The 22742-nt window shown below is 27.8% G+C and overlaps 2 protein-coding genes across 9 annotated transcripts in view; one reads left to right on the top strand and one right to left on the bottom strand.

The window, feature by feature from the left end:
• LOC110283343 (uncharacterized) overlaps positions 1–22742 on the bottom strand; it is a 60900-nt gene that overhangs the window by 23133 nt on the left and 15025 nt on the right. For 2 of the 8 annotated variants that reach the window (XR_015433155.1, XM_087161495.1), the window contains exons 1-2: positions 9184–9603; positions 7221–7454 (exon numbers count right to left, since the gene is read on the bottom strand). The exons of 1 other annotated variant lie outside the window; for it this stretch is intronic. Coding sequence is in view for 3 of the 7 variants with exons in the window: in XM_087161495.1 (XP_087017621.1) it covers positions 7221–7226 (6 nt within the window). In the remaining 4 variants the exon portion in view is untranslated. Of the gene's footprint in view, positions 1–2764; positions 2994–4644; positions 5304–7220; positions 7455–9183; positions 9616–22742 lie in introns of those variants that run through there. 5 more of the 8 variants (XR_015433158.1, XR_015433156.1, XR_015433157.1 and 2 more) reach the window with 5 other exon arrangements.
• On the top strand, positions 16274–20344 carry LOC147811850 (uncharacterized). The gene has a single exon (XM_087161494.1). The coding sequence runs from the start codon at positions 17549–17551 to the stop codon at positions 20078–20080; it is 2532 nt and encodes an 843-aa protein (XP_087017620.1). The 5' UTR covers positions 16274–17548; the 3' UTR covers positions 20081–20344.

The raw sequence follows: 22742 nt of genomic DNA, 5'->3' as shown, positions 1-22742 counted from the left end.
AAAATCATGTTTCACTGTTAACTGCTCTCAACAACTATAGAAGTTATTTTTTGAAAACTATAATTCAATGTATGTCAAAATCAAATTCATAACTTCGAGTAAACTAACAATTAAAAAAGTATTAGCGAAATTTGTTTGAAAAAAAAAAACATTTTTCTTAAATAACAAGGTATGAAAAACATTTTGTAAAGAATATGCATTAAAAAAAATCATTATTATTTCTAAACTAACTTTTCAATGTTAAATGATCAAATTTTAGAATAAAAAATCATGTTTCTCTGTTAACTGCTCTCAACGATTATAGAAGTTCTCTTTTGAAAACTATAATACAGTGTATGTCAAAATCAAATTCATAACTTCGAGTAAACTAACAATTAAAAAAGTATTAGCGAAATTTGTTTGAAAAAAAAAACATTTTTCTTAAATAACAAGGTATGAAAAACATTTTGAAAAGATTCGGCATTAAAAAAAAATCATTATTTCTAAACTAATTTTTCAATGTTAAATGATCAAATTCCGGAATAAAAAATCATTTTTCTCTGTTAACTACTCTCAACGACTATAGAAGTTCTCTTTTGAAAACTATAATTCAGTGTATGTCAAAATCAAATTCATAACTTCGAGTAAAGTAACAATTGAAAAAGTATTAGCGAAATTTGTTTGAATTTTTTTTTCTTCTTAAATAACAAGATATAGAAAACATTTTGAAAAGAATATGCATTTTTAAAAAAATTATTATTATTTCTAAGTTAGCTTTTCAATAGTAAATGATCAAATTCTAGAGTAAAAAATCATGCTTCTCTGTTAACTGCTCTCAACAATTATAGAAGTTCTGTTTTGAAAACTATAATTCAGTGTATGTCAAAATCAAATTCCTAACTAGTTTAGATAAAACGATGACTGAATAAATTTCCTTCCTCGAATTAAATACGATCCAGATATTTTGTAGTTTATTTTTAGTATATTCGCAGCTACTAATTTTAGTTTTAGTTAAAATTCGGGTTCCGCAAAAAAAAATTAAAAATAAGATAAAATAAATTAAAAAGTAATTTAAAAAGAATTTTTCTAAAATTATTTTCTAATTTTCCAGTTTTTTTAATTATAATTTCGATCTATTATCCTGATTAGAAAAAACAGCTTCAACTAGATTCAACAAATCCCAACTCATTATCTCGCACTAACTTCCTGAACAGCTGTCGCACTTCATTTTTGATCTCTTTCTGAATTGAGCTCGCTCTTTAAATAGTGAATAGTATTCTAGTGTTTTTTGTTCAAGCAATATGTATAGTATCATGTACTATATGCATAGTACATAGACCAAATCTGTAAGGCGTTTAAGTAGAACTTGAACAGGAAATTCATAAGTTCTTAATTATATGAGAAAAGTAATACAGATTACAATTGAAATCTGAAACTTAATATCGATATTTCTCTCTTAATGAATTGATTTGTTTTCCAAGAAAACTAATCTTAATTATAAAAAACATAAAATTGATGTTTTCAATTTACAAGTAACATAGAGAATTGGATTCAGGAATTAAATTTTAGTACAATTTGCTAAATAAATGCTTTTATGTTTGGTTGTATTTTCAGTAGGTCGTTGGACAATGCTGAAGTGATGTTTGTTTATTTTAGTAAATAAATGAGCATACATATTTTGACGCTGATGACTGACACTTAACTATGAAATCGCAATTTTATTTTTCTTAAACATTATGTGTTTAATTTATAGAAATTTCAAATGTTCGAATGGCATGAGTAGTAATTTTTCTGTATAAATGTTATTTTATTTTAAAAAACTTAAATATTTTATATAATATTATTGGAAATGATAAAAAAATATTCAATAAGGGATGGGGTGCTTTTAGGGCTATGTAGAGTAAACCAAAACACAGCAAGCGGAGATATGAACCCCTCACACTTGTTTCTTATCGCCCCCTTATCATGTCCTTGATCAAACTTGTGCATCTGTTCTTATTGGTTAAACCACTTTATACGCATCTGTTTCTTTACTATTCTACCTTCATTTGACGCTTAGAAACTGAGGAAGGTTCTTGTTTATAGAACTGAAACTATAGTTTGGCCATTTATGTACATACATTTATGCTTTACTTCACGTTGGGTTTTGCTTCAGTGTTAAAAAAAAAACGACACATTAGTCTTATTTCATTCTTGCAATAGTTGTTGCGATACTGATTCTGTGATTCTTATTTTTAAGGTTAGCATAAAATGAAGTTAATTTCATAAGAATTAATGCTTTATTTATGATGTCTTTCAAAATATCATCTTATAAATGAAATGCAGATATATTTATTATCTACTTTATTAGTTGCACTACTTAGCAAACTCGACAAACTGGTGACCACGCCGTTCATTAAAATTTTGCATACGCTATTCTGACGCATATTGAAAGCGACATGCATATTGAAATAAATAAGACATTGAATAAAAATTTGTAAAAAAATTGGGAAAAAAAGCATGATAATCAAAGCTGACGTCATCAGGGTGTACCAGCCTTGTATTGTCATTAAATGCAAAACTTTTCCTATCGAGAAAAGCTAAGACAAAAGTCAAAAAATTCGCTTTCTCTATACCCAAAAGCTTTGCTCAGATCCTGAAGAATACAAGAATAAATTGAAAAATATGTTATACAGTACAGCAAATTACAGAATCATAAAACAGTAGAATAAACGACAAGACAAGTACAGAAGGAAAGTACGAAAGGAAAACTTACTAGCATAATACAAATAAAATACATTTAAAATACAGAAGCATTACATTCATTAGAAGCTATTCTGATGTATATTGAAAGCGACAACGCATATGAATGATGCATATTAAAAGCGACAACAAAGAAATATCTCGTATCTTCATTAAAGTAAAGAAAGAGCTGTAGTGGTTCAGAGGACAGAGCACTCGCCTTCTAGTCACGCGGCCCTGGTTCTCCACTGCCCCCGTGTAGTCATTAGTTCTGCTATGCTCCTAATCCGTTACTTAAAGAAAAGATTATAAAAAGTGAATTTTAAAATAAATAATAAGCATATTTACTTATAACATAATTTTCGGAAGAGATGGATAAAAATAGTCCTAAGTTGCAATTAAAGCAGAACTTAATTTTATTTTCCTCCTTAATTTTATCCAAAAAAGCTTCATTTGCATTATATCAAGTATGCTTAACGTTACGTTGACAATGTTAAAATTTCAAGTTTCACACTAGATGTCATAAATAATTTATTAAAAGATATAATCTATTATAGTATGGTCATGAATATGTTGAATATAAGTTCTAGTACTAAATTATTCCTACAATTATTATTATTAATCTTTTAATTATTAACTGCGGAGTAAGATAAACATCAATTTTATGATTCGTATTTTGTAAAACATTTGAAAACAAAAAAACACAAGTAAATATGCTGAGGTATAAATAAATACATTTTTATGTTATATAAATTCTTGTAAAATAATTTTTAATATTACTTTTAAAAAGCAGTACCAAAAAATTACAAGCAATAAAAATATTTTACTACAAAAATTAGAAATGTCACTACTTACACGCGAGTACATGCTTCTATGATATTCTTTTGTTTTCAATGTATTGAAATTTTAATACCAAAAGAAACGAAACTTTAATTATTAAAGTTTAAGAAAATAACTACTTCTACTGACAAAAAATTATAAAATATTAAAAAAAAAACTAAATGGTAACACCTCACCAAAAAAGCATGAAAAAAATTCACTCCAATAGCGAAACGAATTTAACAAAAAACCAAGCAAATCTGACAAAAAACAAAACAAATCTAATAAAAAAACAAACTTAATCTAACAAAAAACAAAATAAATCTGTTTAAAAACTATGAAATTGCCTGTAAAGATCAAGATAAGTTATTACATTTCGCACGTGACAATCAAATGAAATATAAAAATGGGGCACGGGCATTGATTGTAAACAAACAATCAATTGCGGGTGCCTGGGTGGCGAGGTTGTCATAGACTTAACATAGCGAAGTTTAAAAATAAAGTGTTTTTAACTTATATTCTGAATTTATTTAGAATATTACATACATTTTTCAAAGGATAGTGTACTAAACTTTAAATTGTGATGCCGTTTTAATTGAAAATTTCCTTTTAAATGCTGCAATTTGAGGATTTATAGTTGATCACTCTGTTTAAATATTTCGTGTGATTTGTAATGTTATGACACAACTTGATGAGAAATAAATGTATAAAATATCTGCATTAAAATGAATAATATTATTTAATATTTAGTGTTTTATTTATGTGTGTATGTTTTTATTTATTTTAAAGCTGATATATATATTAAACACAGTTTTGAGTACATCCTAGTCAATCAATCTTATTAATTCATGTTACTTTTCTTAATAGTATTTTTATTCTGAATGGAACTTGTGACTTTTATTTTTTTTAGAAAACTTGTCTTCTGAACTTTGAATTGGGATGGATAGATTTATGATTCATTTATTCCATTTTTATTTAGTAAATTGTAGGTTCCAGTAGAATCACCATATTTTTAATGTTGTTTACTTCTTACATGTTATTTATATTGTTGTTGCTACTCTAACATACTTACTATGCCTGCATCAAAATGATGTACATATATTAAAATTAATATCATTACTTGTATTTTGTTTATGTTTTTTAAATCATTAAAGCAGAGCTTATACAAAAATATTTTTTGTGCATGAGTGTCTCACAAAAGAAAATTTTAAATTAAAAAAAATCTTATTCTGATCCTATTTAAGAGTATTTACATTAGTGTTTGAAGCTTTTCTTAGTTAAATAATGGCTAATTGTATGAGAATAAGTTTTTATTCACATTAAAATGTAAATCAAATACATAAATTATAGAAAGTATATGCAATGTTCTGTCACACATTTAATACTAAAAGTTATTGAATCACATGTATTTATTTAGCAAATTTTATCACAAATATAATACTGAGGAGTGATCTACCTCCTCGACATTTAATACTGAAAGTTATTGAATCACATGTATTTATTTAGCAAATTTTATCGCAAATATAATACTGGGGAGTGATCTACCTCCTCGACATTTAATACTAAAAGTTATTGAGTCACATGTATTTATTTAGCAAATTTTATCGCAAATATAATACTGAGGAGTGATCTACCTCCTCGCCGTGTACACTTCTAACATATTTCTATGGCTAAAAGATCTATTACTTCTGGCATGTGTTCTAACTCCATGGTCAGTTTGACATGGATGATCATCACATTATCCATTGTAATACCATTTGTAAGATTATTGTTTCCAAGTGATACTAAAAAGCAAAGGGAGAAATCTTTTATTTTATTTATTTATTTTTTTGTGTGATCAATCATTTGCATTATAAGTTATTTAAAATTTGTTATTCTTTCTCCTTCTCATTAAGCAAAATAAAAAATTTTGATTAAACTTTTCTTGAAACACGAAGGATATTTCTTAGTAAATAAAACTAAACAGCATTTGAATTATTTAAGAAGAATATAACTAAAACTCTCTTATGTTTTTAATTCAAAACTGTTAAAACTCAGAAAAATACACTTGGAATTAACATACTTAATAGACATATGAATTAAACTAAATATATTTTGCTTTATGTAATGGCAAAATTAAAATGGAAGTCGATTGTTAGCCTGACAGCAATGAGCAATTCAAAGGTGTTTGAATAAGACATCACCGATAAATATTCACTATGATGACTATTAAGCTGTGTACATAGAAATTTCTTTTTTTAAATTTTCTATTCTTAGAAAGTCTTTAAGCGGCGATTTGATTAAATTTGTTTGTATTTTCATTGTTTATCTATTTCAATGAAACTATTTTTTTTTTAAAGAAAGAAAGAGAGAGAAGCTATTATTTAATTGGAGTAATTATTATTAAATATAGATAGCTTTATCATGACATATTCTAATACAATAATTTTGATGTTTTCTAATTAAAAAATAAAAAAAAATTGATATTTAAAAAGGGAATCAGTGTTGCTTTTCCAAATATTTTATCAAAATGGTATTTTATAATGCTTTTACCCCTGTATGATTATGCATGCTACCTAAGTAGTGTTATAAACTATACTAACACTTTAATGTGTGAACCTTTTCATTTAACAATTTCGTTGATGTATAAAGTAGCAAGAATAAAAGAAATTGAATAAATTTGCAAAACATAGTGGTAAACTTGACATTTAGCGATAATCGATGTACTTTTATTTATTTCATTTAATGCCCAGGTCAGTTGCATTAGAAATCATCTTGATTGATACAGGTTCAATTCTAGCAAATAATATATAAGTCATCTCTGATAGAGTTAGCTATATAGGTAAGAAGAGTTAATTACTATTACAATAAGTTTTACATTATTTCAGTGATATCAACAGGGTGCTCTACAAATGAGGAGCTGAAATTTGTAAGTAAAACAGACACTATATTCTTAGAAGAGCAAATAACAGGTATGCATTTAGCATGTGATTTGCACATGCACGAGGCGTGCCTCTTACATGTAGTTTTTAAACAGTCACTCGTATATGTAAAACATTTGAATATAATGTTGGCTAATGAACTTGCTGCTAAGCCTCATGGTCCTGAGATAGAGTAGCGGATTCATAAATTATAGTTTTTAAAGAAATATTTATCACCCAATACAAACTATAAGAAAAACTGCAAGAAATATTAGATTTTCACATGCTTATGTCAAAGCTGAGATAAGTTTTTACCTGAAATTATATGCTTTGAAATAAGATAAGTGGCAATGAATTAAAAAAAGAAAAAAATAACCTAACACATTATTTAAAAACAAGAAGAAGAAAAAAAATAAAGCATTTACGTAGGATATTTACTATATATCTTTCTCAAACCTCTTCTTTATGTACTTCATGGATATTCAACTAATTATTTAAATAATAATTTCCGAAGAAAAATTATCATTTCAACATAATTGGGTTATAAAATATTATATAGCTTAAATTCCGAAAGCAAGAATAGAAATTATTTTACAATAAACCTTTAATCTTTAAATAAATTTCTTTACATTTTTGTTTTTTTCCCCTTTATTTACAATTGATGCATTATATTGGCTGTAAAGCATACAAATCCTACACTAAATTCAATGTTGTTTAATAGACAGTTTAGGACAAACATGCATAATGACTAGTAAATTTTAAGAAAATTTAAAGAAAACAAATCAATACAAACATACGCACCTTCATACTATGCTATCACCGTGTTGTGGAGTACCTTAAAGTCAGACTTAATTTTGAAAGAAGTCTTCATGAGTGTCCTTAAGGATTGATGCGGCTTAGAAGGGGCAATAGGCGGAAAGATACTTGAAGATCCAATTGAATAATATTTTTCATTTCATCATGTCTTGCTTTAAATAATTCCATCTGCTTCTTCACAATTTCTTTTGAATTGTTTTCTCCATACAAAGTTGCATCCTAAATTGAAAGGAAACAAGTGTGAGGGAGAATTATAAAACAGGCATTATACGTAATCTACTAAATAATGTCTGAAGTAAAAAATGAACAACTATTTCTTATATGAATCATAACAAACATTATCTTTAAGGGGAGAGCCTACTAACCTAAAAATAAGAATTTTTTTTTTATAAATATCATCAAAATCTAACTAAAAAATTTGATACATAGAATAAATTAATTCTACTCTTAATAGACAAAATAATTAAATAATAATGTGTATTTGTGAAAATATCAGCAAAATCCTTATTGGAAGCTCTGCCACCCAGAAGTTCATTAACAAAAACAAATCAATTTTAATGTACATTAAAAAAAATTTGTTTATTATTTTGCTCTGTTTATGAAACAAGCATTATATTTTATCTACTTAATTAATATCTTGAGTAAAAAATCAAAAACTATTTTTAATATGAATCATAACATATTATCGTTAGAGAGAGCACGCTCAACCACATAATAAAAGACTACTTTCACAAATATTAACAAAACCTAATTAAAACATTTGAAAATATTTGGTATATATGTTTAGAATAAATTAATTCTACTCTTAATAAACAAAATAATGAGTATTTGTGAAAATAACATCTAAATCCTTATATTCGAAGCTCTGCCACCCAGAAGCTCAACCACACAATACAAGACTTCTTTCACAAATTTTATCAAAACCTGATTAAAACATTTTAAGAAGCTTAGTACATTTAAAGAAAATAACTAAGTCTACAGTTAAAAAACAAAAGAATTAAATAATAATGTGTGTTATTAAAAATATCAAAAAAATCCATTCACTCAAAGCTGCCACCCGGAAGTTTATGTACCAAAACAAAGCAATTTAAACACTGTTGCAAATTTTTTATCCCTATTTTGCCTTATTTTTTACACAGGCATTATGCTTAATTAATATCTAATGCAAAAAACCAGAACTGTTTCTTATATGAATCAAAACAAACATCTCTAAGGAGAGAGCACACTCTCACCCGCAGAACAAAAGACTTTTTTAAACAATTATCAAAACCTAACTAAATTATTTTAATAGATTTAAGACATTTCAAAAAATAAATAAATTCTACTGTTAATAAACAAAAGAATTAAATAATAATGTATAGTAGCAAAAATATCAGAAAAATCCATTCATTCAAAGCTCTGCCACCCAGAAGTAATTTAACAAAAACAAAGCAATTTAAACGCACTGAAACATTCTCTTTATCATTATTTGAACCTATCTATAATACAGGCATTATACTTAATTAAAATCTGACGTAAAAAACAACAACTATTCCTAATTTGATTCAAAACAAACACTATTTTTAAGGAGATAGCACTCACCCACAGAACGTACGAATTTTTTTACACAATAATCAAAACCTTACTAAAATATATTATTATTATTGGGACATACATAAAAATAAATTAATTCTACTTTTAGTAGATATAAGAATAAAATAATAACGTGTATTCCTAAAAATGTCAGCAAGATATTAAAGTTTCAATTCTGCCACCCAGAAGATAATAATCATAAAACAAAGCTATTTCATCATATTTAAAAAAAAAATTGACAATTATTCTGACTTATTTATGAAGCAGACATCACAGTTAATCTAATTTACTAAGATCTAAACAAAAAACATCAACAATAATATATAGTACGTATCATAATAAACAACATCTGCATAATGAAACAGAACTCACTCACCACCCATAAATATTTGAATTTTTTTCCTTTAAAGACTGTCACAATTTAGCCAAAACTTACTATACAGTTTATTAGAACTCTATTCTACACGAAAATCGACCTTTTATACTTCAAAAATTTAAGGAAAATATAAAATTTGCTACTTTATTACAAAATGACATCAAATTCCCATAGACTTACATTAGAGTGCTCGCCACCCAATTGATTGTAAACAAAGATCGTGACGTCACGCGCCCGTGCCCCATAAGTATTGAGTATTGCCTACATTAATTGTAACAGCAGTTGCATGAATATTTAGCTTATAGCTTTAACAGTAAAAATAAGAATTTGAACTTTTAGCTTGCTTAGATTATAAAATAATAAAAAGATTCTCGTAAACGTCAAAGCTTTGAATCTTGTGTTTACGTTTTCATCACTTGTGTCTGCGGGTACAACCGGCTGAGCAACTGCGCATGCGCAGGGCGAAATTTTTCGACGCCTCAGCCAGTTGTAAACAGCGAAAAGTTGCCAAATGTTGCAAACCTATCTCTTTACAACTGGCTGCGAGATTTTCGGCTTTGGATAGAAAGTTTATTAAATCATTGCCAGATGGCGCTGAATTTCAACGAACAAATGGTGATAAGAGGAATAAATTTTCATTTAATAATGATGTTAAGTTATTAATGAATTTTTAGAAAATACATGAGTTTTTAAAATTGTTTTATAATATTCATGACAAGAAAAAATAAGTGTGTGAAGTAATTAACTTGTAATATACTATTATATAATTAATCTTATATAATAGTATCTTTGGCTATACCCATATATTTAAAAGTATGCAAACTCATGATAATTTTTTATTTAAAAGAATTTTTCAAACATATGTATGTATATATATGCATTCCAAATTCATGCGAATAGTTAGATAAATAGCTATATATTAACAAAATCTATTATTTAAGTGATAGTACATATTTTTCTCATTAAGAAATTGTATACATTCAAAAACAGAGTATTTGGTACTTCAGTTTCACTATCTTAACATTTCATTCTTTGTAAATATTAAAGATTGATACAAAACATGGATAAAATTAATTTGATCCTATTCAGAACACTCATTTAAAGCCTACTTCATACAAATAGGTAAAATTATTGTTATGTGTCATTATATGTAAATTAATTTTACATGATTAAATATTGTAATTAATATGATTAAATAATATAATTTCAATATGATTATGACAATCTTACTGCTTTAATTATTATTTCTCACATGATTAGGCGAAGCATAATTTGCCTTAAAATATGTATTTGTAACACAGAAGATTTAAAAAGATTCTTAGAATTGAAGAAACAAAAATAGACAAGTATATAATGACACATTACTAAAAATTATACATTTAGTTGTTAATTATGATCTTTTTGATCTTTTAAGTACAATTTAAAAACTATTGCCAATAAATGTTTCATGGAAATTCAGCCACTTAAACCCTTTGCATTCTGAGTACTTTAAAATGATTTTTTTTTCTTACAAGTTTATTTAAAATATACCACTTTCTAATAACTAACAATCATAAAATAATGTAATTAATATTAAAAAACATTTTTTAAGTGGTTACTTTTGATGTCACATCAGAATTAGAAAATTTCAAAATAATAGGTATATCCTTTCTTAAAATATAAGTTATCTTGCCATATTGTACTTAAGTCTATGCTGTTATTATGCCTTATACTTACTAAGTAATAAATATTTATCAAATAAGTAACACCAAGAGAAGCATATTTTATCTTAAAAACCATTTAACACACCACAAAATATTAAAATCATAAAACAAACATCAATTAACAAAATTAACTAACTCAAACTGTACATAAGCCCATGTACTAGTAAAAACTGAACAGTAGGCTTTATTATTTGGGAATTCATGTGAAAACCTTGAACAAGCTGTAAATAAAAAATTAGGCATGCTACGCTTGTAAACAAAAATGCACCCTCTTGCAATGATTGTTACACAGAACGTATAAGCACGAACATATTGATTCACGATTAGTAGATTAAATAATAAAAGTATTCCATTCAAATTGTCATTATTTTTCTTTATTTACCAACTGTCATTATTTCGCCACAAAAGGAGAGGCACTTTTGGTAATGTCCTAGTGTAAATTTTCAAAGCTAGTGAATCGGATAAGCTGACCTTTCCCCTTTAGCATTCATAAATGTTTTGCACATGATTGGACATGGTAATTAAAACACATTGGACACCAATGAATACCTCACTAACTGTCCTACTTTGGCTCTTAGATTTAGTAAGATAATGCAACACTTAATATACACTATACAAAATTGTTAAACATCTAGGTATCCAAAATCCATAGGTTAAATGAACTTTTCATATTAGTTGCTAAAAGAACTGAAATATAATGCAGTACATGTCAATAAACATGGAATTCCACATACAACTTAATAATACAATATATATCCCTTTTTAAGAGGATGTAAACAAAAACTATATACATATAAGGTAATATACTCACCAATCACCATTATACTTACTAATACACCTATATTATCAGATTCCCAAAAAACTCCACATTGAGAAAATTGTTTGTGGAAATCAAAAGATGCGGCTTAGAAGGGGCAATAGAAAGAAAGACTTGATATCAAAATAATAAACAAGTTCCCTCACTAAAGCCCCACTGAGCCATTGTGCATCATAGATTATCGCTAAACTGCATCACTTCTCCACAGTTAAAGGTAATGCTTGCACAACCTCTGCTTAAGAAATCTTACAATACTTATATACATTCTGGTATTTCATCAATTATTGATGGGAAATATATATAATTATAAAATAATCTTAACTTTACTGGAATTTTGCACAAGTAGATTCAGTAGAAAATATGTCGCTAAATACATCATTTAGTAAAAACTACCCCAATAATAAAACAATGAAAGACTCATAACATTTAATAGATTTATTATGGTGCTCTTTTATAATAACTTAGTTAAATTTACTTCAATGTGATATACAAGTCTACAGTTACCACATAACTACGTAAGCTCAATCATAGTAGTCAAATTTTTTTATCATAGAAATACAATAGGGATTATAAACACATCTAAAAATTTCAATAAATTCATCTTTATAAATATCATAATTTAAGAATCTACATACGGTTAAATAATCTTAAAGAAGAGTAATTATAATGTCAATATACCATCATTTACAATTAATAACCTTTCAATTGTAAATGATGGTACATTGACACCTTTTAAAACCATATAATTACCATTTATTATATTTTCTACACACATAAAAGAATTAGAACAGTTCAGAAATTTTTTATTGATTACAGTTTAAATATGCAAAAGAATAAACTACCGAATATTTAAAATAATACTCTTTTATTAACAGACATTTTATATTATATAAAATAGGAAAACAAATATGTAACTAAGCCTAACTCAGTAACGTGGAAATCTTTAACTACTTTATCACAGATAATTAGAATTATAAAATGTCGTAAACGCTTCTAAATACATTAATACAATATTATAAACAGAAAAAAATTATTTAAAACAATTAACTTACTTTATTTAATGAATCATAAATAAAGAGCTTAGTATTACACTTGCAATCGAAGTTACACTTAATTACACCTGTAAGCAACACAAACTACTAGCCCTTGATTCTAGAGATGGCCAATATTTTCTGGAACAGGTATTTGTCACCTGTTATTTAATCGTACCTGTTATAAAAATAACAGGTTACTTCCAAAGGCCTGTTCCAAAATACTAGGCAAAAATTGTCATTCAATTATCTTGCAGAAAATTTATTGCTTGGCCACCGTAAGCGCACATATATTGTAAAAACGAAGATTGGCAACAGAGGTTATGTTTTAGTTTCAGTTTCGATTTCGTGATGTAAACATTATTATTTTGTAGAACGTTGATACGATTTGTTCGTGAATGTAGTAAGTTACAAGTGTACTTATATTACCAATAAATATTGTTTTTGTTTTCTATGAAGACTTTATCAATGTTAATTAATTCAACAACATTCGAAGCCATAACAAACGTTATATAAAGATAGCCTGTTATTTTATCACAGGCTAGTATTTTGGAACAGACGATATTTTGTCACAGCCTAGTATTTCGGAACAGGCAGTATTTTGTCACAGGCTAGTATTTTGGAACAGCCGATATTTTGTCACAGGCTAGTATTTTGGAACAGGCGATATTTTGTCACAGGCTAGTATTTTGGAACAGGCGATATTTTGTCACAGGCTAGTATTTTGGAACAGGCAGTATTTTGTCACAGCCTAGTATTTTGGAACAGATGGTATTTTGTCACAGGCTAGTATTTTGAAACAGATGGTATTTCGTCACAGGCTAGTATTTTGGAACAGGTGAAGCAGGTTAGTATTTTTGAACAAATTTGTATTCAGGAATAGGCAAGAATTTTGTGATAGCTTTGCCTACTATTTTGCAGGTAAAGTTTATTTATAGGAATGTCGGGTAAGCGGTGACCTGTCCCCCTACTCTTCTGATGCTCGGGCATATGGGGGGGGGGCGGTTGGTAATAATTGTATTTTTTTTTGTTTTAATTTTTTTTTCTGTGATGCAAAAAGTAGAAGCATTTAAATATTTTTCCTAATTTTTTGATATTGTAAAATAGAAAAAAATTTCCTACAAAATAAGAGTCTTATTGTCTCATTTTTTCTCTCCTTAGTCTCTCTCTCTCTCTCTCTTTTTCACCTATTTTTTCTTTCTTTTTTCAAGGCAATAAATATTTTAACTTTTTATTTCCTTATAAGATGGATGTGTTAAAATTGTTATAACTATATTTAGTATGCGAATTCATGCTATATTTAAACACTTTATTTTCTTTGAAGGCAATCTATATTATCAAACACTATATTTTCCGCCCAATCTTTATCCTTTTTTTATATCTTCTACTTTAAAATGCTGAACTTATGACGAAGCATGAAGGGTAGTACAATAGTACTGAGAAGATGAAGGGTAGTAGAATAATATGTAAATATTTTTTTAAGCAAAATATTTTATGTATGTGATTTAATAATGAAGCTTAGTTATAAAGTTTTAGGGGTCATAAAATTAATATATTTTATACATTTAATGAAAAATTCAGAATTTTTTGTTTGAAATAGTGAATTGCTCAGTATAGTAACTACGGCCTATATTTACATAAAAATGCTCCAATTTTTTTATTGTCTTTTTTTCCCGCCTACTGTATTTACTGCATCAATTACAATCGTCATTTGGGGGACATCTAATCAAGTAGTTTACTTTGAAAATCCAGACAACTCTTTACGCCATTGGTCCCCTAACTTTCGGACCACCACCCTAGCTTTCGCTGCTATCGGCGGCTTCCTTTTCGAGGTCGAGATCGACCGTGACCTTCGAGGTTACGAATTGACTCTATCAATATCTTTGCATGAAAGCGTGTCCTTTATTTCCCTCGTAGTAATAATTTAATCAGTGTTCTATGTGAAGAGCGATTTGAAATTGAGTTGAATTTCGTCCACTCGCATAGAAATAGATGTCTCTCTGGCATTGCCTATTATTTTGTTGCTTAAAAGATTTATTTACTTTGAATTTTTGAAGAAAATAAATAATATATTTTTAAATGATAATATTCTGCGGGAAGGGAAAAAGTCTATTACAGTTAATTTGGCAAATTTCTTTTTTTTCTTTGTTTTGAATTTTCTTTTGACGTTAAAATTACCATTAAGGCTACACAGTATGTGATATTTTGATATTAATGTGATAATTGTTTTGAAAGAAAAATATTATTTAAATAATCCAAGAAAAGTTAAGAATTGTTAAAAAGATTTGTTTCTTTAAAAATTATGCTTAAATCGTATACTGATGTTTATTTTGAATATTTACTTTAAAAAAATGTTTAAAAGTCTGAGATTATGTTCTATTTATATTTAATTTGTTAAATGTTTTATCTGGTGCAAATTGGTAAATCTCAATCAACTACATTTTAGTATAAATACTTTTTTAGCCTATCAAATGATGTTATTCGAACTATTTAAAAAGTTGTGACGAGGTTGCACTGCATGTAGTTAGATTATTTTTAGGTATTAGGCTATATTTAATTTCATTTTTGTCAACTTAAAATTCTAGAAGACAACTAAGCCCTATTTCTTTTCTTTATATAAAATGAAAAAATGCTGGTTATTTTCTCACATATACAGAATATAATGTGCTATTCCTAAATTGTTTTTATTTAAAAATAATAATACACTATGTTGTATTTTAAATTCAGAAATGAATTTTTTTTTAAATTTCTAATTTATCTCAATATTAAAGTTCCATTTTTTTTCCTCTCGTAGAAATGAAAAGATTCTGGTTATATCGTCAAACAAAATGTAATAGTGAACTCCTATATCCTTTTTTTTAGAAACAAGTAATAAATCTGTTTCTAAATTAATGCTAGTAAAAAAGAGGCAAATTTTGTAAAAAAAAAATTTTCTGCTTCACTCATTTCTCCTAAAATGCAATTAAAAGAACTATATTTTGTAACAAAAATTATTGTATCTATTATTATTCATTATATTTGATTACACTAACGAAAATGCTTTTCAAGTGTTTTTAACCAAATTATACTACCTGATCTTAAGTATAATCACAAAAAGAAAAATATATATATACATAAAAAAGGACGAAATATAATTTTTCACCGAGCCTAAACAATAGAGAATAAAAGAGAAATTAATGTGTAACTTCTTTCTTTTTGTTTAAAAAAGAACTATTTCAAACTTCGCGATATTTTCTTACTCTTAGGAAGAAAAATATGTATTTACTAATTTTGTCAAATTAATAGAAAATTATGTATCTGCTACAAAAATACTTGTCATTCTAAACTATACTTCTGGCTGCGGTCAGTGTGCGGGTGGGTGACCACTTGGATCAGTGTGCGTAGGGAACGGGGTGTGCGGTATTGGTCCTCATTAAACTGTTCTACTGTAAAGCGCTCGACTTTGCGTGCAGGTCGTTGGGCTACCGAAGCAGGGGTGACACCCCCTCTGCAGAGGATCAAAATTGTAATGGCTTGTTTTCGGATCATTTTCAGGGATGTTTCTCAGACCATCGCCTATAGCCCATTGTGCAGCTCTAATGCAGCGTAAATTAACTACAACAACAACAATTAAATTATCTTTCAAATATAAAAAAAGTTGAAATTTTTTTCTTTAGACCTGTTATTCTGGAACAGGTATTTGCAACAGGTATTATTTTGTATTGTAACAGCTGGAACCTGTTATTTGAAAATACCTGTTATTGCCCATTACTACTTGATTCCCACATTGACTCTGATTGAGACTGGATCATTCCATTTATTTCAAAGGTGGGAAAAGTAGAAATTGCTGCGCATGCGCCGGATTTACTCTCACCAGGGTTGCCATAAGTAGTATTTTCAATAATACGTATGGTAAGTATTGTTTCACTAAAAATTAAAGATAAATAATTTTAATAATAAAATATAAAATAACATTTCTATATAGTATTTTTTTTAAAAAGTGTTGTACAAATGTTTTTTTTTTTAATTAATTTTTATATCAAAGAGAAGTGCCACTCTAGTTTTTTGAAGTAAAAAGCGATTTTTGAAATAAGACTACTGGATACATCTCGATTTTTACAGTGACCATGTTAGATATGGAAGCCACAAACTAAATGCAAATTATTCAAGCCTAGCGATGTTTTAAATAGCAGTCGCCGTGGAAATCAAGCTGTACCACTAACCGTTCGTTTTGTACTAGTCACTTTATCTAGTGATGATTGTAAGAAATAAAAGTTGATTTATTCCTAGTTTGTAGATTATAATGTAATATAACTTGCTTTTTGTGCAACCAAAACAGACTTTACGCTTTTTCTTCCTATGTAGAATATGTTATGAAAATGGGATTTTTTTTTAATGTTTGATTTTCTATAAATTTGTTATAAATCATTTACAATGCACAAGAGACATTTATGATACACACAATTCTTTTTAGACAAAATTGTTGATTTGAATCTTTGTTACTACGCGTTTACCTGAAGTTAAAGTGCACAAAAGGGAAAATATAATTGTTTTTCTATTTTAAAATTATTTTATTCTTAGTAATATATCCTTTTATTTTATCTTTCTAATAGTATTATTATCCATTTAATAGCATTTTATCCTTTTAATATTATTTATACTTCCAAATTACTGCAGCAGATGGCGTTCAAAAATATGTAGTATTTTATGGTATTTTTTCAGATAAAGTTGTAGTACTTTTTAATTTCAAAGTCTGGCAACCCTGACTCTCATGTTCTCATCCTTGGCTATCAAGTTTATACATAACGCGTTGGTTTGATTGCTAACATTGTGCTATGTCCAATGATTTTAAAACAAAAAGGCTCTTTTTAGGGCCACCTTCGGAAAACTATGTTGACGACACGGAACAGAACTTAGGTAATGAATTTATGGATACGGATAAAGTATTGATTTTGGAAAATAATGTTGACGACTCGGAACAGAACTTGGTTAATGATCACATGGATACGGATAAAGTATTGATTTTGGAAAATAATGTTGACGACTCGGAACAGAACTTGGTTAATGATCACATGGATAAGGATAAAATATTGCCTTCCGAAAATAATATTGACAACATGAACTCGCAAAAAGTGAATAGATTTTCCTGTGCACATTGTGTTCAAACTTTTTCCAAAAACAGTAATCTACGCCGGCATGAAAGAAATGTTCACTCTATAAACAATGCAACTTGCAACCAAGTTTGCGGTCTATGCAGTTTAAAAACCCGAACAATTATAGATCTCCATAATCATATAAAAACGGAACATCCTGAAATTAAATTAACTTTTCATGATAAGGTATTTTTTTGTCAATCTGATTTTGACCAGTGGAAAAGTGACATCGAGCAGCAAACTGTCTCTTCTTTTATCTTAAAAAACTCATTACTAAAGGAAAATTCAGAAACTCGGTATTACAGATGTCACAGAAGTGGTATTTACAAACCTTGTGAAATAGAAAGGAAAAGACGTTCGAAATATACAGGATCTATAAAAACTAGCATCACTTGTCCAGCAATGATCACTGCTACTAAAGAAACTGTTCACGAAGCTACTCAAATAACTGTGCAATATCAATCAACTCATGCAGGTCATAAATGCGAAGTAGGAAAACTTCCCTTGCAAAAAGAAGACCGTGCAACGTTGGCTAATATGCTTGGTGTTGGGATACCAATAAGTGTTGTGATGGACAAAATTCAAGCCAAGTTCTCTCCAACGAAGCGACTAGGACTTACTACACGTCAGGATATTTACAATGTTGCTCAAGGTTTTAATGTTAGCAATATTATGCATAACGATGATGCTATGGCAGTTGATATAACTGTGAAGAAAATGATGCAGGAAGAAAGTAATCCTGTTCTAATATACAAGCCGATCGGTGAAAAACTAAATCAATATCCAGGAATTGAAGAAGAAGAATTTTTGCTAGGAATAGCCACTGAATCTCAAATTGAGTTAATGGATTTTTATGGAAAAGAGTGCATCATGTTAGATGACACCCATGGCACTAACCAGTATGGGTTTCACCTAACTACAATTTTAGTCCATGATGAAAACCACGAGGGTTTGCCAGTAGCAATTTTCTTCTCTAAGAGAATTGCTTCTGAGAGTTTAGAACCATTTTTTGATGCTATTAAGCAAAGATTGTCAAGTTTTGTAACCCGTGTCATGATGACCGATGACACAACAACATTTTTGAATGCCTGGGTGAAATCTTTTAAAAACGAACCGCGACATTTGCTATGTTCCTGGCATGTTATGAAAAGTTTAAATAAAAACCTCAACTCCAAAGTAAAAAATGAAGTGGTTCGAGAAAACATGAAAAAAGACATGAAGCTGATAATACATGAATTGGATGAAATTACTTTTTCAAAGTTAGCTGCAAACTTTTTTGTACAATACAAAGAGGAAGAAGCTTTTCTCAGCTATTTTCAGGAGTATTACATGTCCAGAGCAGAAAAATGGGCATATTGTTTTAGAAAGGGTTTAAAAATAAATACGAATATGAAGTTAGAACGGTGGCACCGCCAAATCAAATATGAGGAATCTGGCGGTGTAGTTATGAAAAGACTGGACAAATCCTTACAGACAGTAATGAAGGCAATGGCAAAAAAACTTATCAATAGGGTTATCGCCATTGAACGCGGTAAGCTGACGAATCGCGTTAAACTTATAATGAAACGCCATTTGGAAAGCACTAAAATGGATGCCAGTATGTATTCAGCTATGCAGATGAATGAGGGACAATATATCGTATCAAAAGAGGAAGATGGAAAAATTTTTACATATGAAGTCGAAAAAGAGAGCAGTAGCTGTAGTTGCACTACTGCATGCATAGATTGCAATATATGCATTCACACCATGTCGTGCAGCTGTGCAGACTTTAGTATAAGATACGTAATCTGCAAGCATATTCACTTTGTATGCCAAAAATTTAAAAACGTGTGTAAAAAAGTCGAAGAGGATATTTGCCCTAGTACATCCGAGGAGAATATGCTGGTTATTGCTGATGACGAAATTTCTAAGAATACTGAAAAGAACATTATTTTAAAGCAGATGAATAAAAAACCTCGGAAAGACATGAATGAGAAAAAATTAGCTATAGAACAATATTGCAAGGATATATCTAGTGATGCCCAATCCATTCAGTCATTTGAAAATTTACAGCAAATTGAAGATGGTTTAAAAAATATTCGTGCTCTAATGCAAGCGTTTAACAATTCAGAATTGCCCACTTCTGAAGAATGGAAAGCTATTCCTTCCAATAAAAAAATATATCCTCAAAGGAAATTCAAAATTCCCAAAAGAAAACAACAACAAAAAAAATAGATAAAAGGATAAATGAACTCAGAATTCAATATTTTTAACGCAATTCCTTTCTACTATATGCTTAATTTTATTTGCATACATTTAAACTACTTTTATAATACTCATCATTAAACAATTGTATGACCTTAATCTTAAACCTTAATTTCTTCAAGCTTGTATCCTGATGAAACTCTCCCCGAATTTTCTGCAAATAGGCTATTTTCTTATGATAGTAAAAAGAAATGAAATCATTACACAAATTTCTCAATTTTTGAAGTAAATATTTTGGTTCGAAATTTTTTATGCAAATTTAAAGTAGCATTCATGCTTAATCTTTTTTATTCTTGGCTTATTTCTTGCAATACATTTTTTTTTTTCATTTAGCACATAGCCTATTACTTTCATCTTTCAAACAAAAGAGGAGAATATTTTCATTTCGGTATTTATGATTTTCATTCATATAATATGAAATATATAATTTCAGTATCTATTTCAGTAAGTCAGTGAAATTGGCCAATAACCAAGCGAAACTGCACGGTTTTTGTACTGGCAATTAATTTAAAAATAAAAAATAGCTGTTTCCTCCTTGTAGACTTTAAGTTAACCAATTTTTGTGATTATTTTTTTAGTTTCTAACATGACACGGTTCAGCTGTTGACAATAGGAAACAGCCAGCCATTTTAGTATCAGTGCTATTGCGGAAATTCTGCCAAAAAAAGATACTTATTCGCCATTATTTCGTTAAGTTATTTGGTATCTTTCAAATTTATTTTTCATAGTAATTGATCATAAAGAAAATACAAATATAACTTATTCATGCAGAAAATGAGAAAATATTTAAATTTGAACGACAGACAAAATTATTTTTTTAAATTGGCGAAAATCGTCGGCGGATAATGCATAAAAGTAATTATGGCTCTTTTTTGCTGCTGGTGAAATAATTTTAATAGGTTTTAAAACTCAGATATTCCATGAATGGTGATGATTTTTTTTCCTGATCTTTTTTTTCAAAACTTGGTGCATTAGAATAATTAAGTGAAAACTTCAAATTTTAAAACTTAGATAAGAAAGGTATATGTTATGTATTTTAGTTACAAGTAAAAATATTTATTTTACTTACGCTTCAAATTCATAATTTAATGTGATAGTGCCATCTTTAATCTGTGTGTCAAACAAATTACTTATTGTTTCTATTGGAAAATTATAATATTCTTCATATTTACTATATCATTTCAGATTGTTGGTGAAAATTATCCATTTATAAACTTTTGTGGCGTTATTTTCATTTTCTTGAGGTAATCTCACTAAATAAATGTATTTGAACTCTTTTGATATTTTTCTTTCATAAAATAAAATTATGATATAAAAGTATAATTTCTTTCATAAGATAAAATTATTATTTTATAAAGGTACTTATCAATTAAAGGGACCGTGTAGCCATGTTCGCCATCACGGTGTGTGTGGTTTTATTTCCCTCTAAATAGAAATTGTGATATTTAATAGCTAACTAAAAGGTGTTTTTAAAAAATAATATTTTAGCAGATATTTAATAGAAGGTGGGAAAAATAATTTTTTTATTCTTAAAATTAAAGAACTATTCTGCATTTTTAAATTTTTGTTTCCTCACAAACTGGACAGCTGTGATGTTTTCCATATATATATATATATATATATATATATATATATATATATATATATATATATATATATATATATATATATATATATATATATATATATATATATATATATATATATATATATATATATATATATATATATATATATCAATGTTCATATAGACGAAGATATGTGAAAAAAAAGTCGCCAACACACAGTTCCTAAAATCAATTAGTACCAAAATCACTTTTGGGCTTTACACTTTGTATGCGCATAAGGATAATGGGATTTCATGTTTTATTTATCTTATTCCTGTTGGTGGTTCTCTACATTATTAGCACATGGCAATGCAATAATATGTATTTAAAACTTCTTCTGAACAAAATGAAGATAGAAATAACGTTTAATTTAGCATTTTTATGTAATTAAATATATCTGTTAATTGCATAAGAAATTAAATTTTAAAGAATAAATTTTGATTATTTATTTATTTATTTATTTTTTGTAGAATAGTCACGATTATCCATTCATAGAGATTGGAATATATATAAAAAAATAAAATACATCTTTTGCAAACAGAGAAATATACAAATATGCTTATAAAATAAAATAATTTCCGCCCATGCGTTTTTATCATCTTTATTTTTAAAAAATTCTATATTATGATGAATCTTTAATTTCATTAAGCTCTTTCTATATTTTACTTAGATTTTCTTACCTCAACTTCATAAAAATACAAGAAGATATATAAAATAATATTTCAGACACTATATAAAATTAGTTACGATTTTAAAAAATGTAATCAGAGTGTAAAAAATATGATATTTAAAAACATCAGATTAATTTAAAACTTATCAGAAATGTATAAGTTAATATATATTTAAGTCCGAAATTGGTAAATGGCGCCGTCATTTTAATTTTAAAAATCTGCTTACAGAAAGAATAGGAGCCTATGCGTCTTCAAAGAAGATATTGCAATCGGATTCACTGTATAGCACGTGCGCCGAAATGATGCGCAGCAATTTCTACTTTTCCCACCTTTGAAATAAATGGAATGATCCAG

The sequence above is a fragment of the Parasteatoda tepidariorum genome, chromosome 4, assembly GCF_982258835.1.
Source record: "Parasteatoda tepidariorum strain Cologne lab strain chromosome 4, Ptep-v5.0, whole genome shotgun sequence".
Taxonomy (NCBI): Eukaryota; Metazoa; Arthropoda; class Arachnida; order Araneae; family Theridiidae; genus Parasteatoda; species Parasteatoda tepidariorum.
The sequence above is the reverse complement of the archived record's forward strand: the minus strand, read 5'-3'. Positions and strand labels throughout refer to the sequence as shown.

Excerpts from the sequence above, each read along its gene's own strand:
- LOC147811850 (XM_087161494.1), top strand. The coding sequence starts at position 17,549 with ATGTCCAATGATTTTAAAACAAAAAGGCTCTTTTTAGGGCCACCTTCG.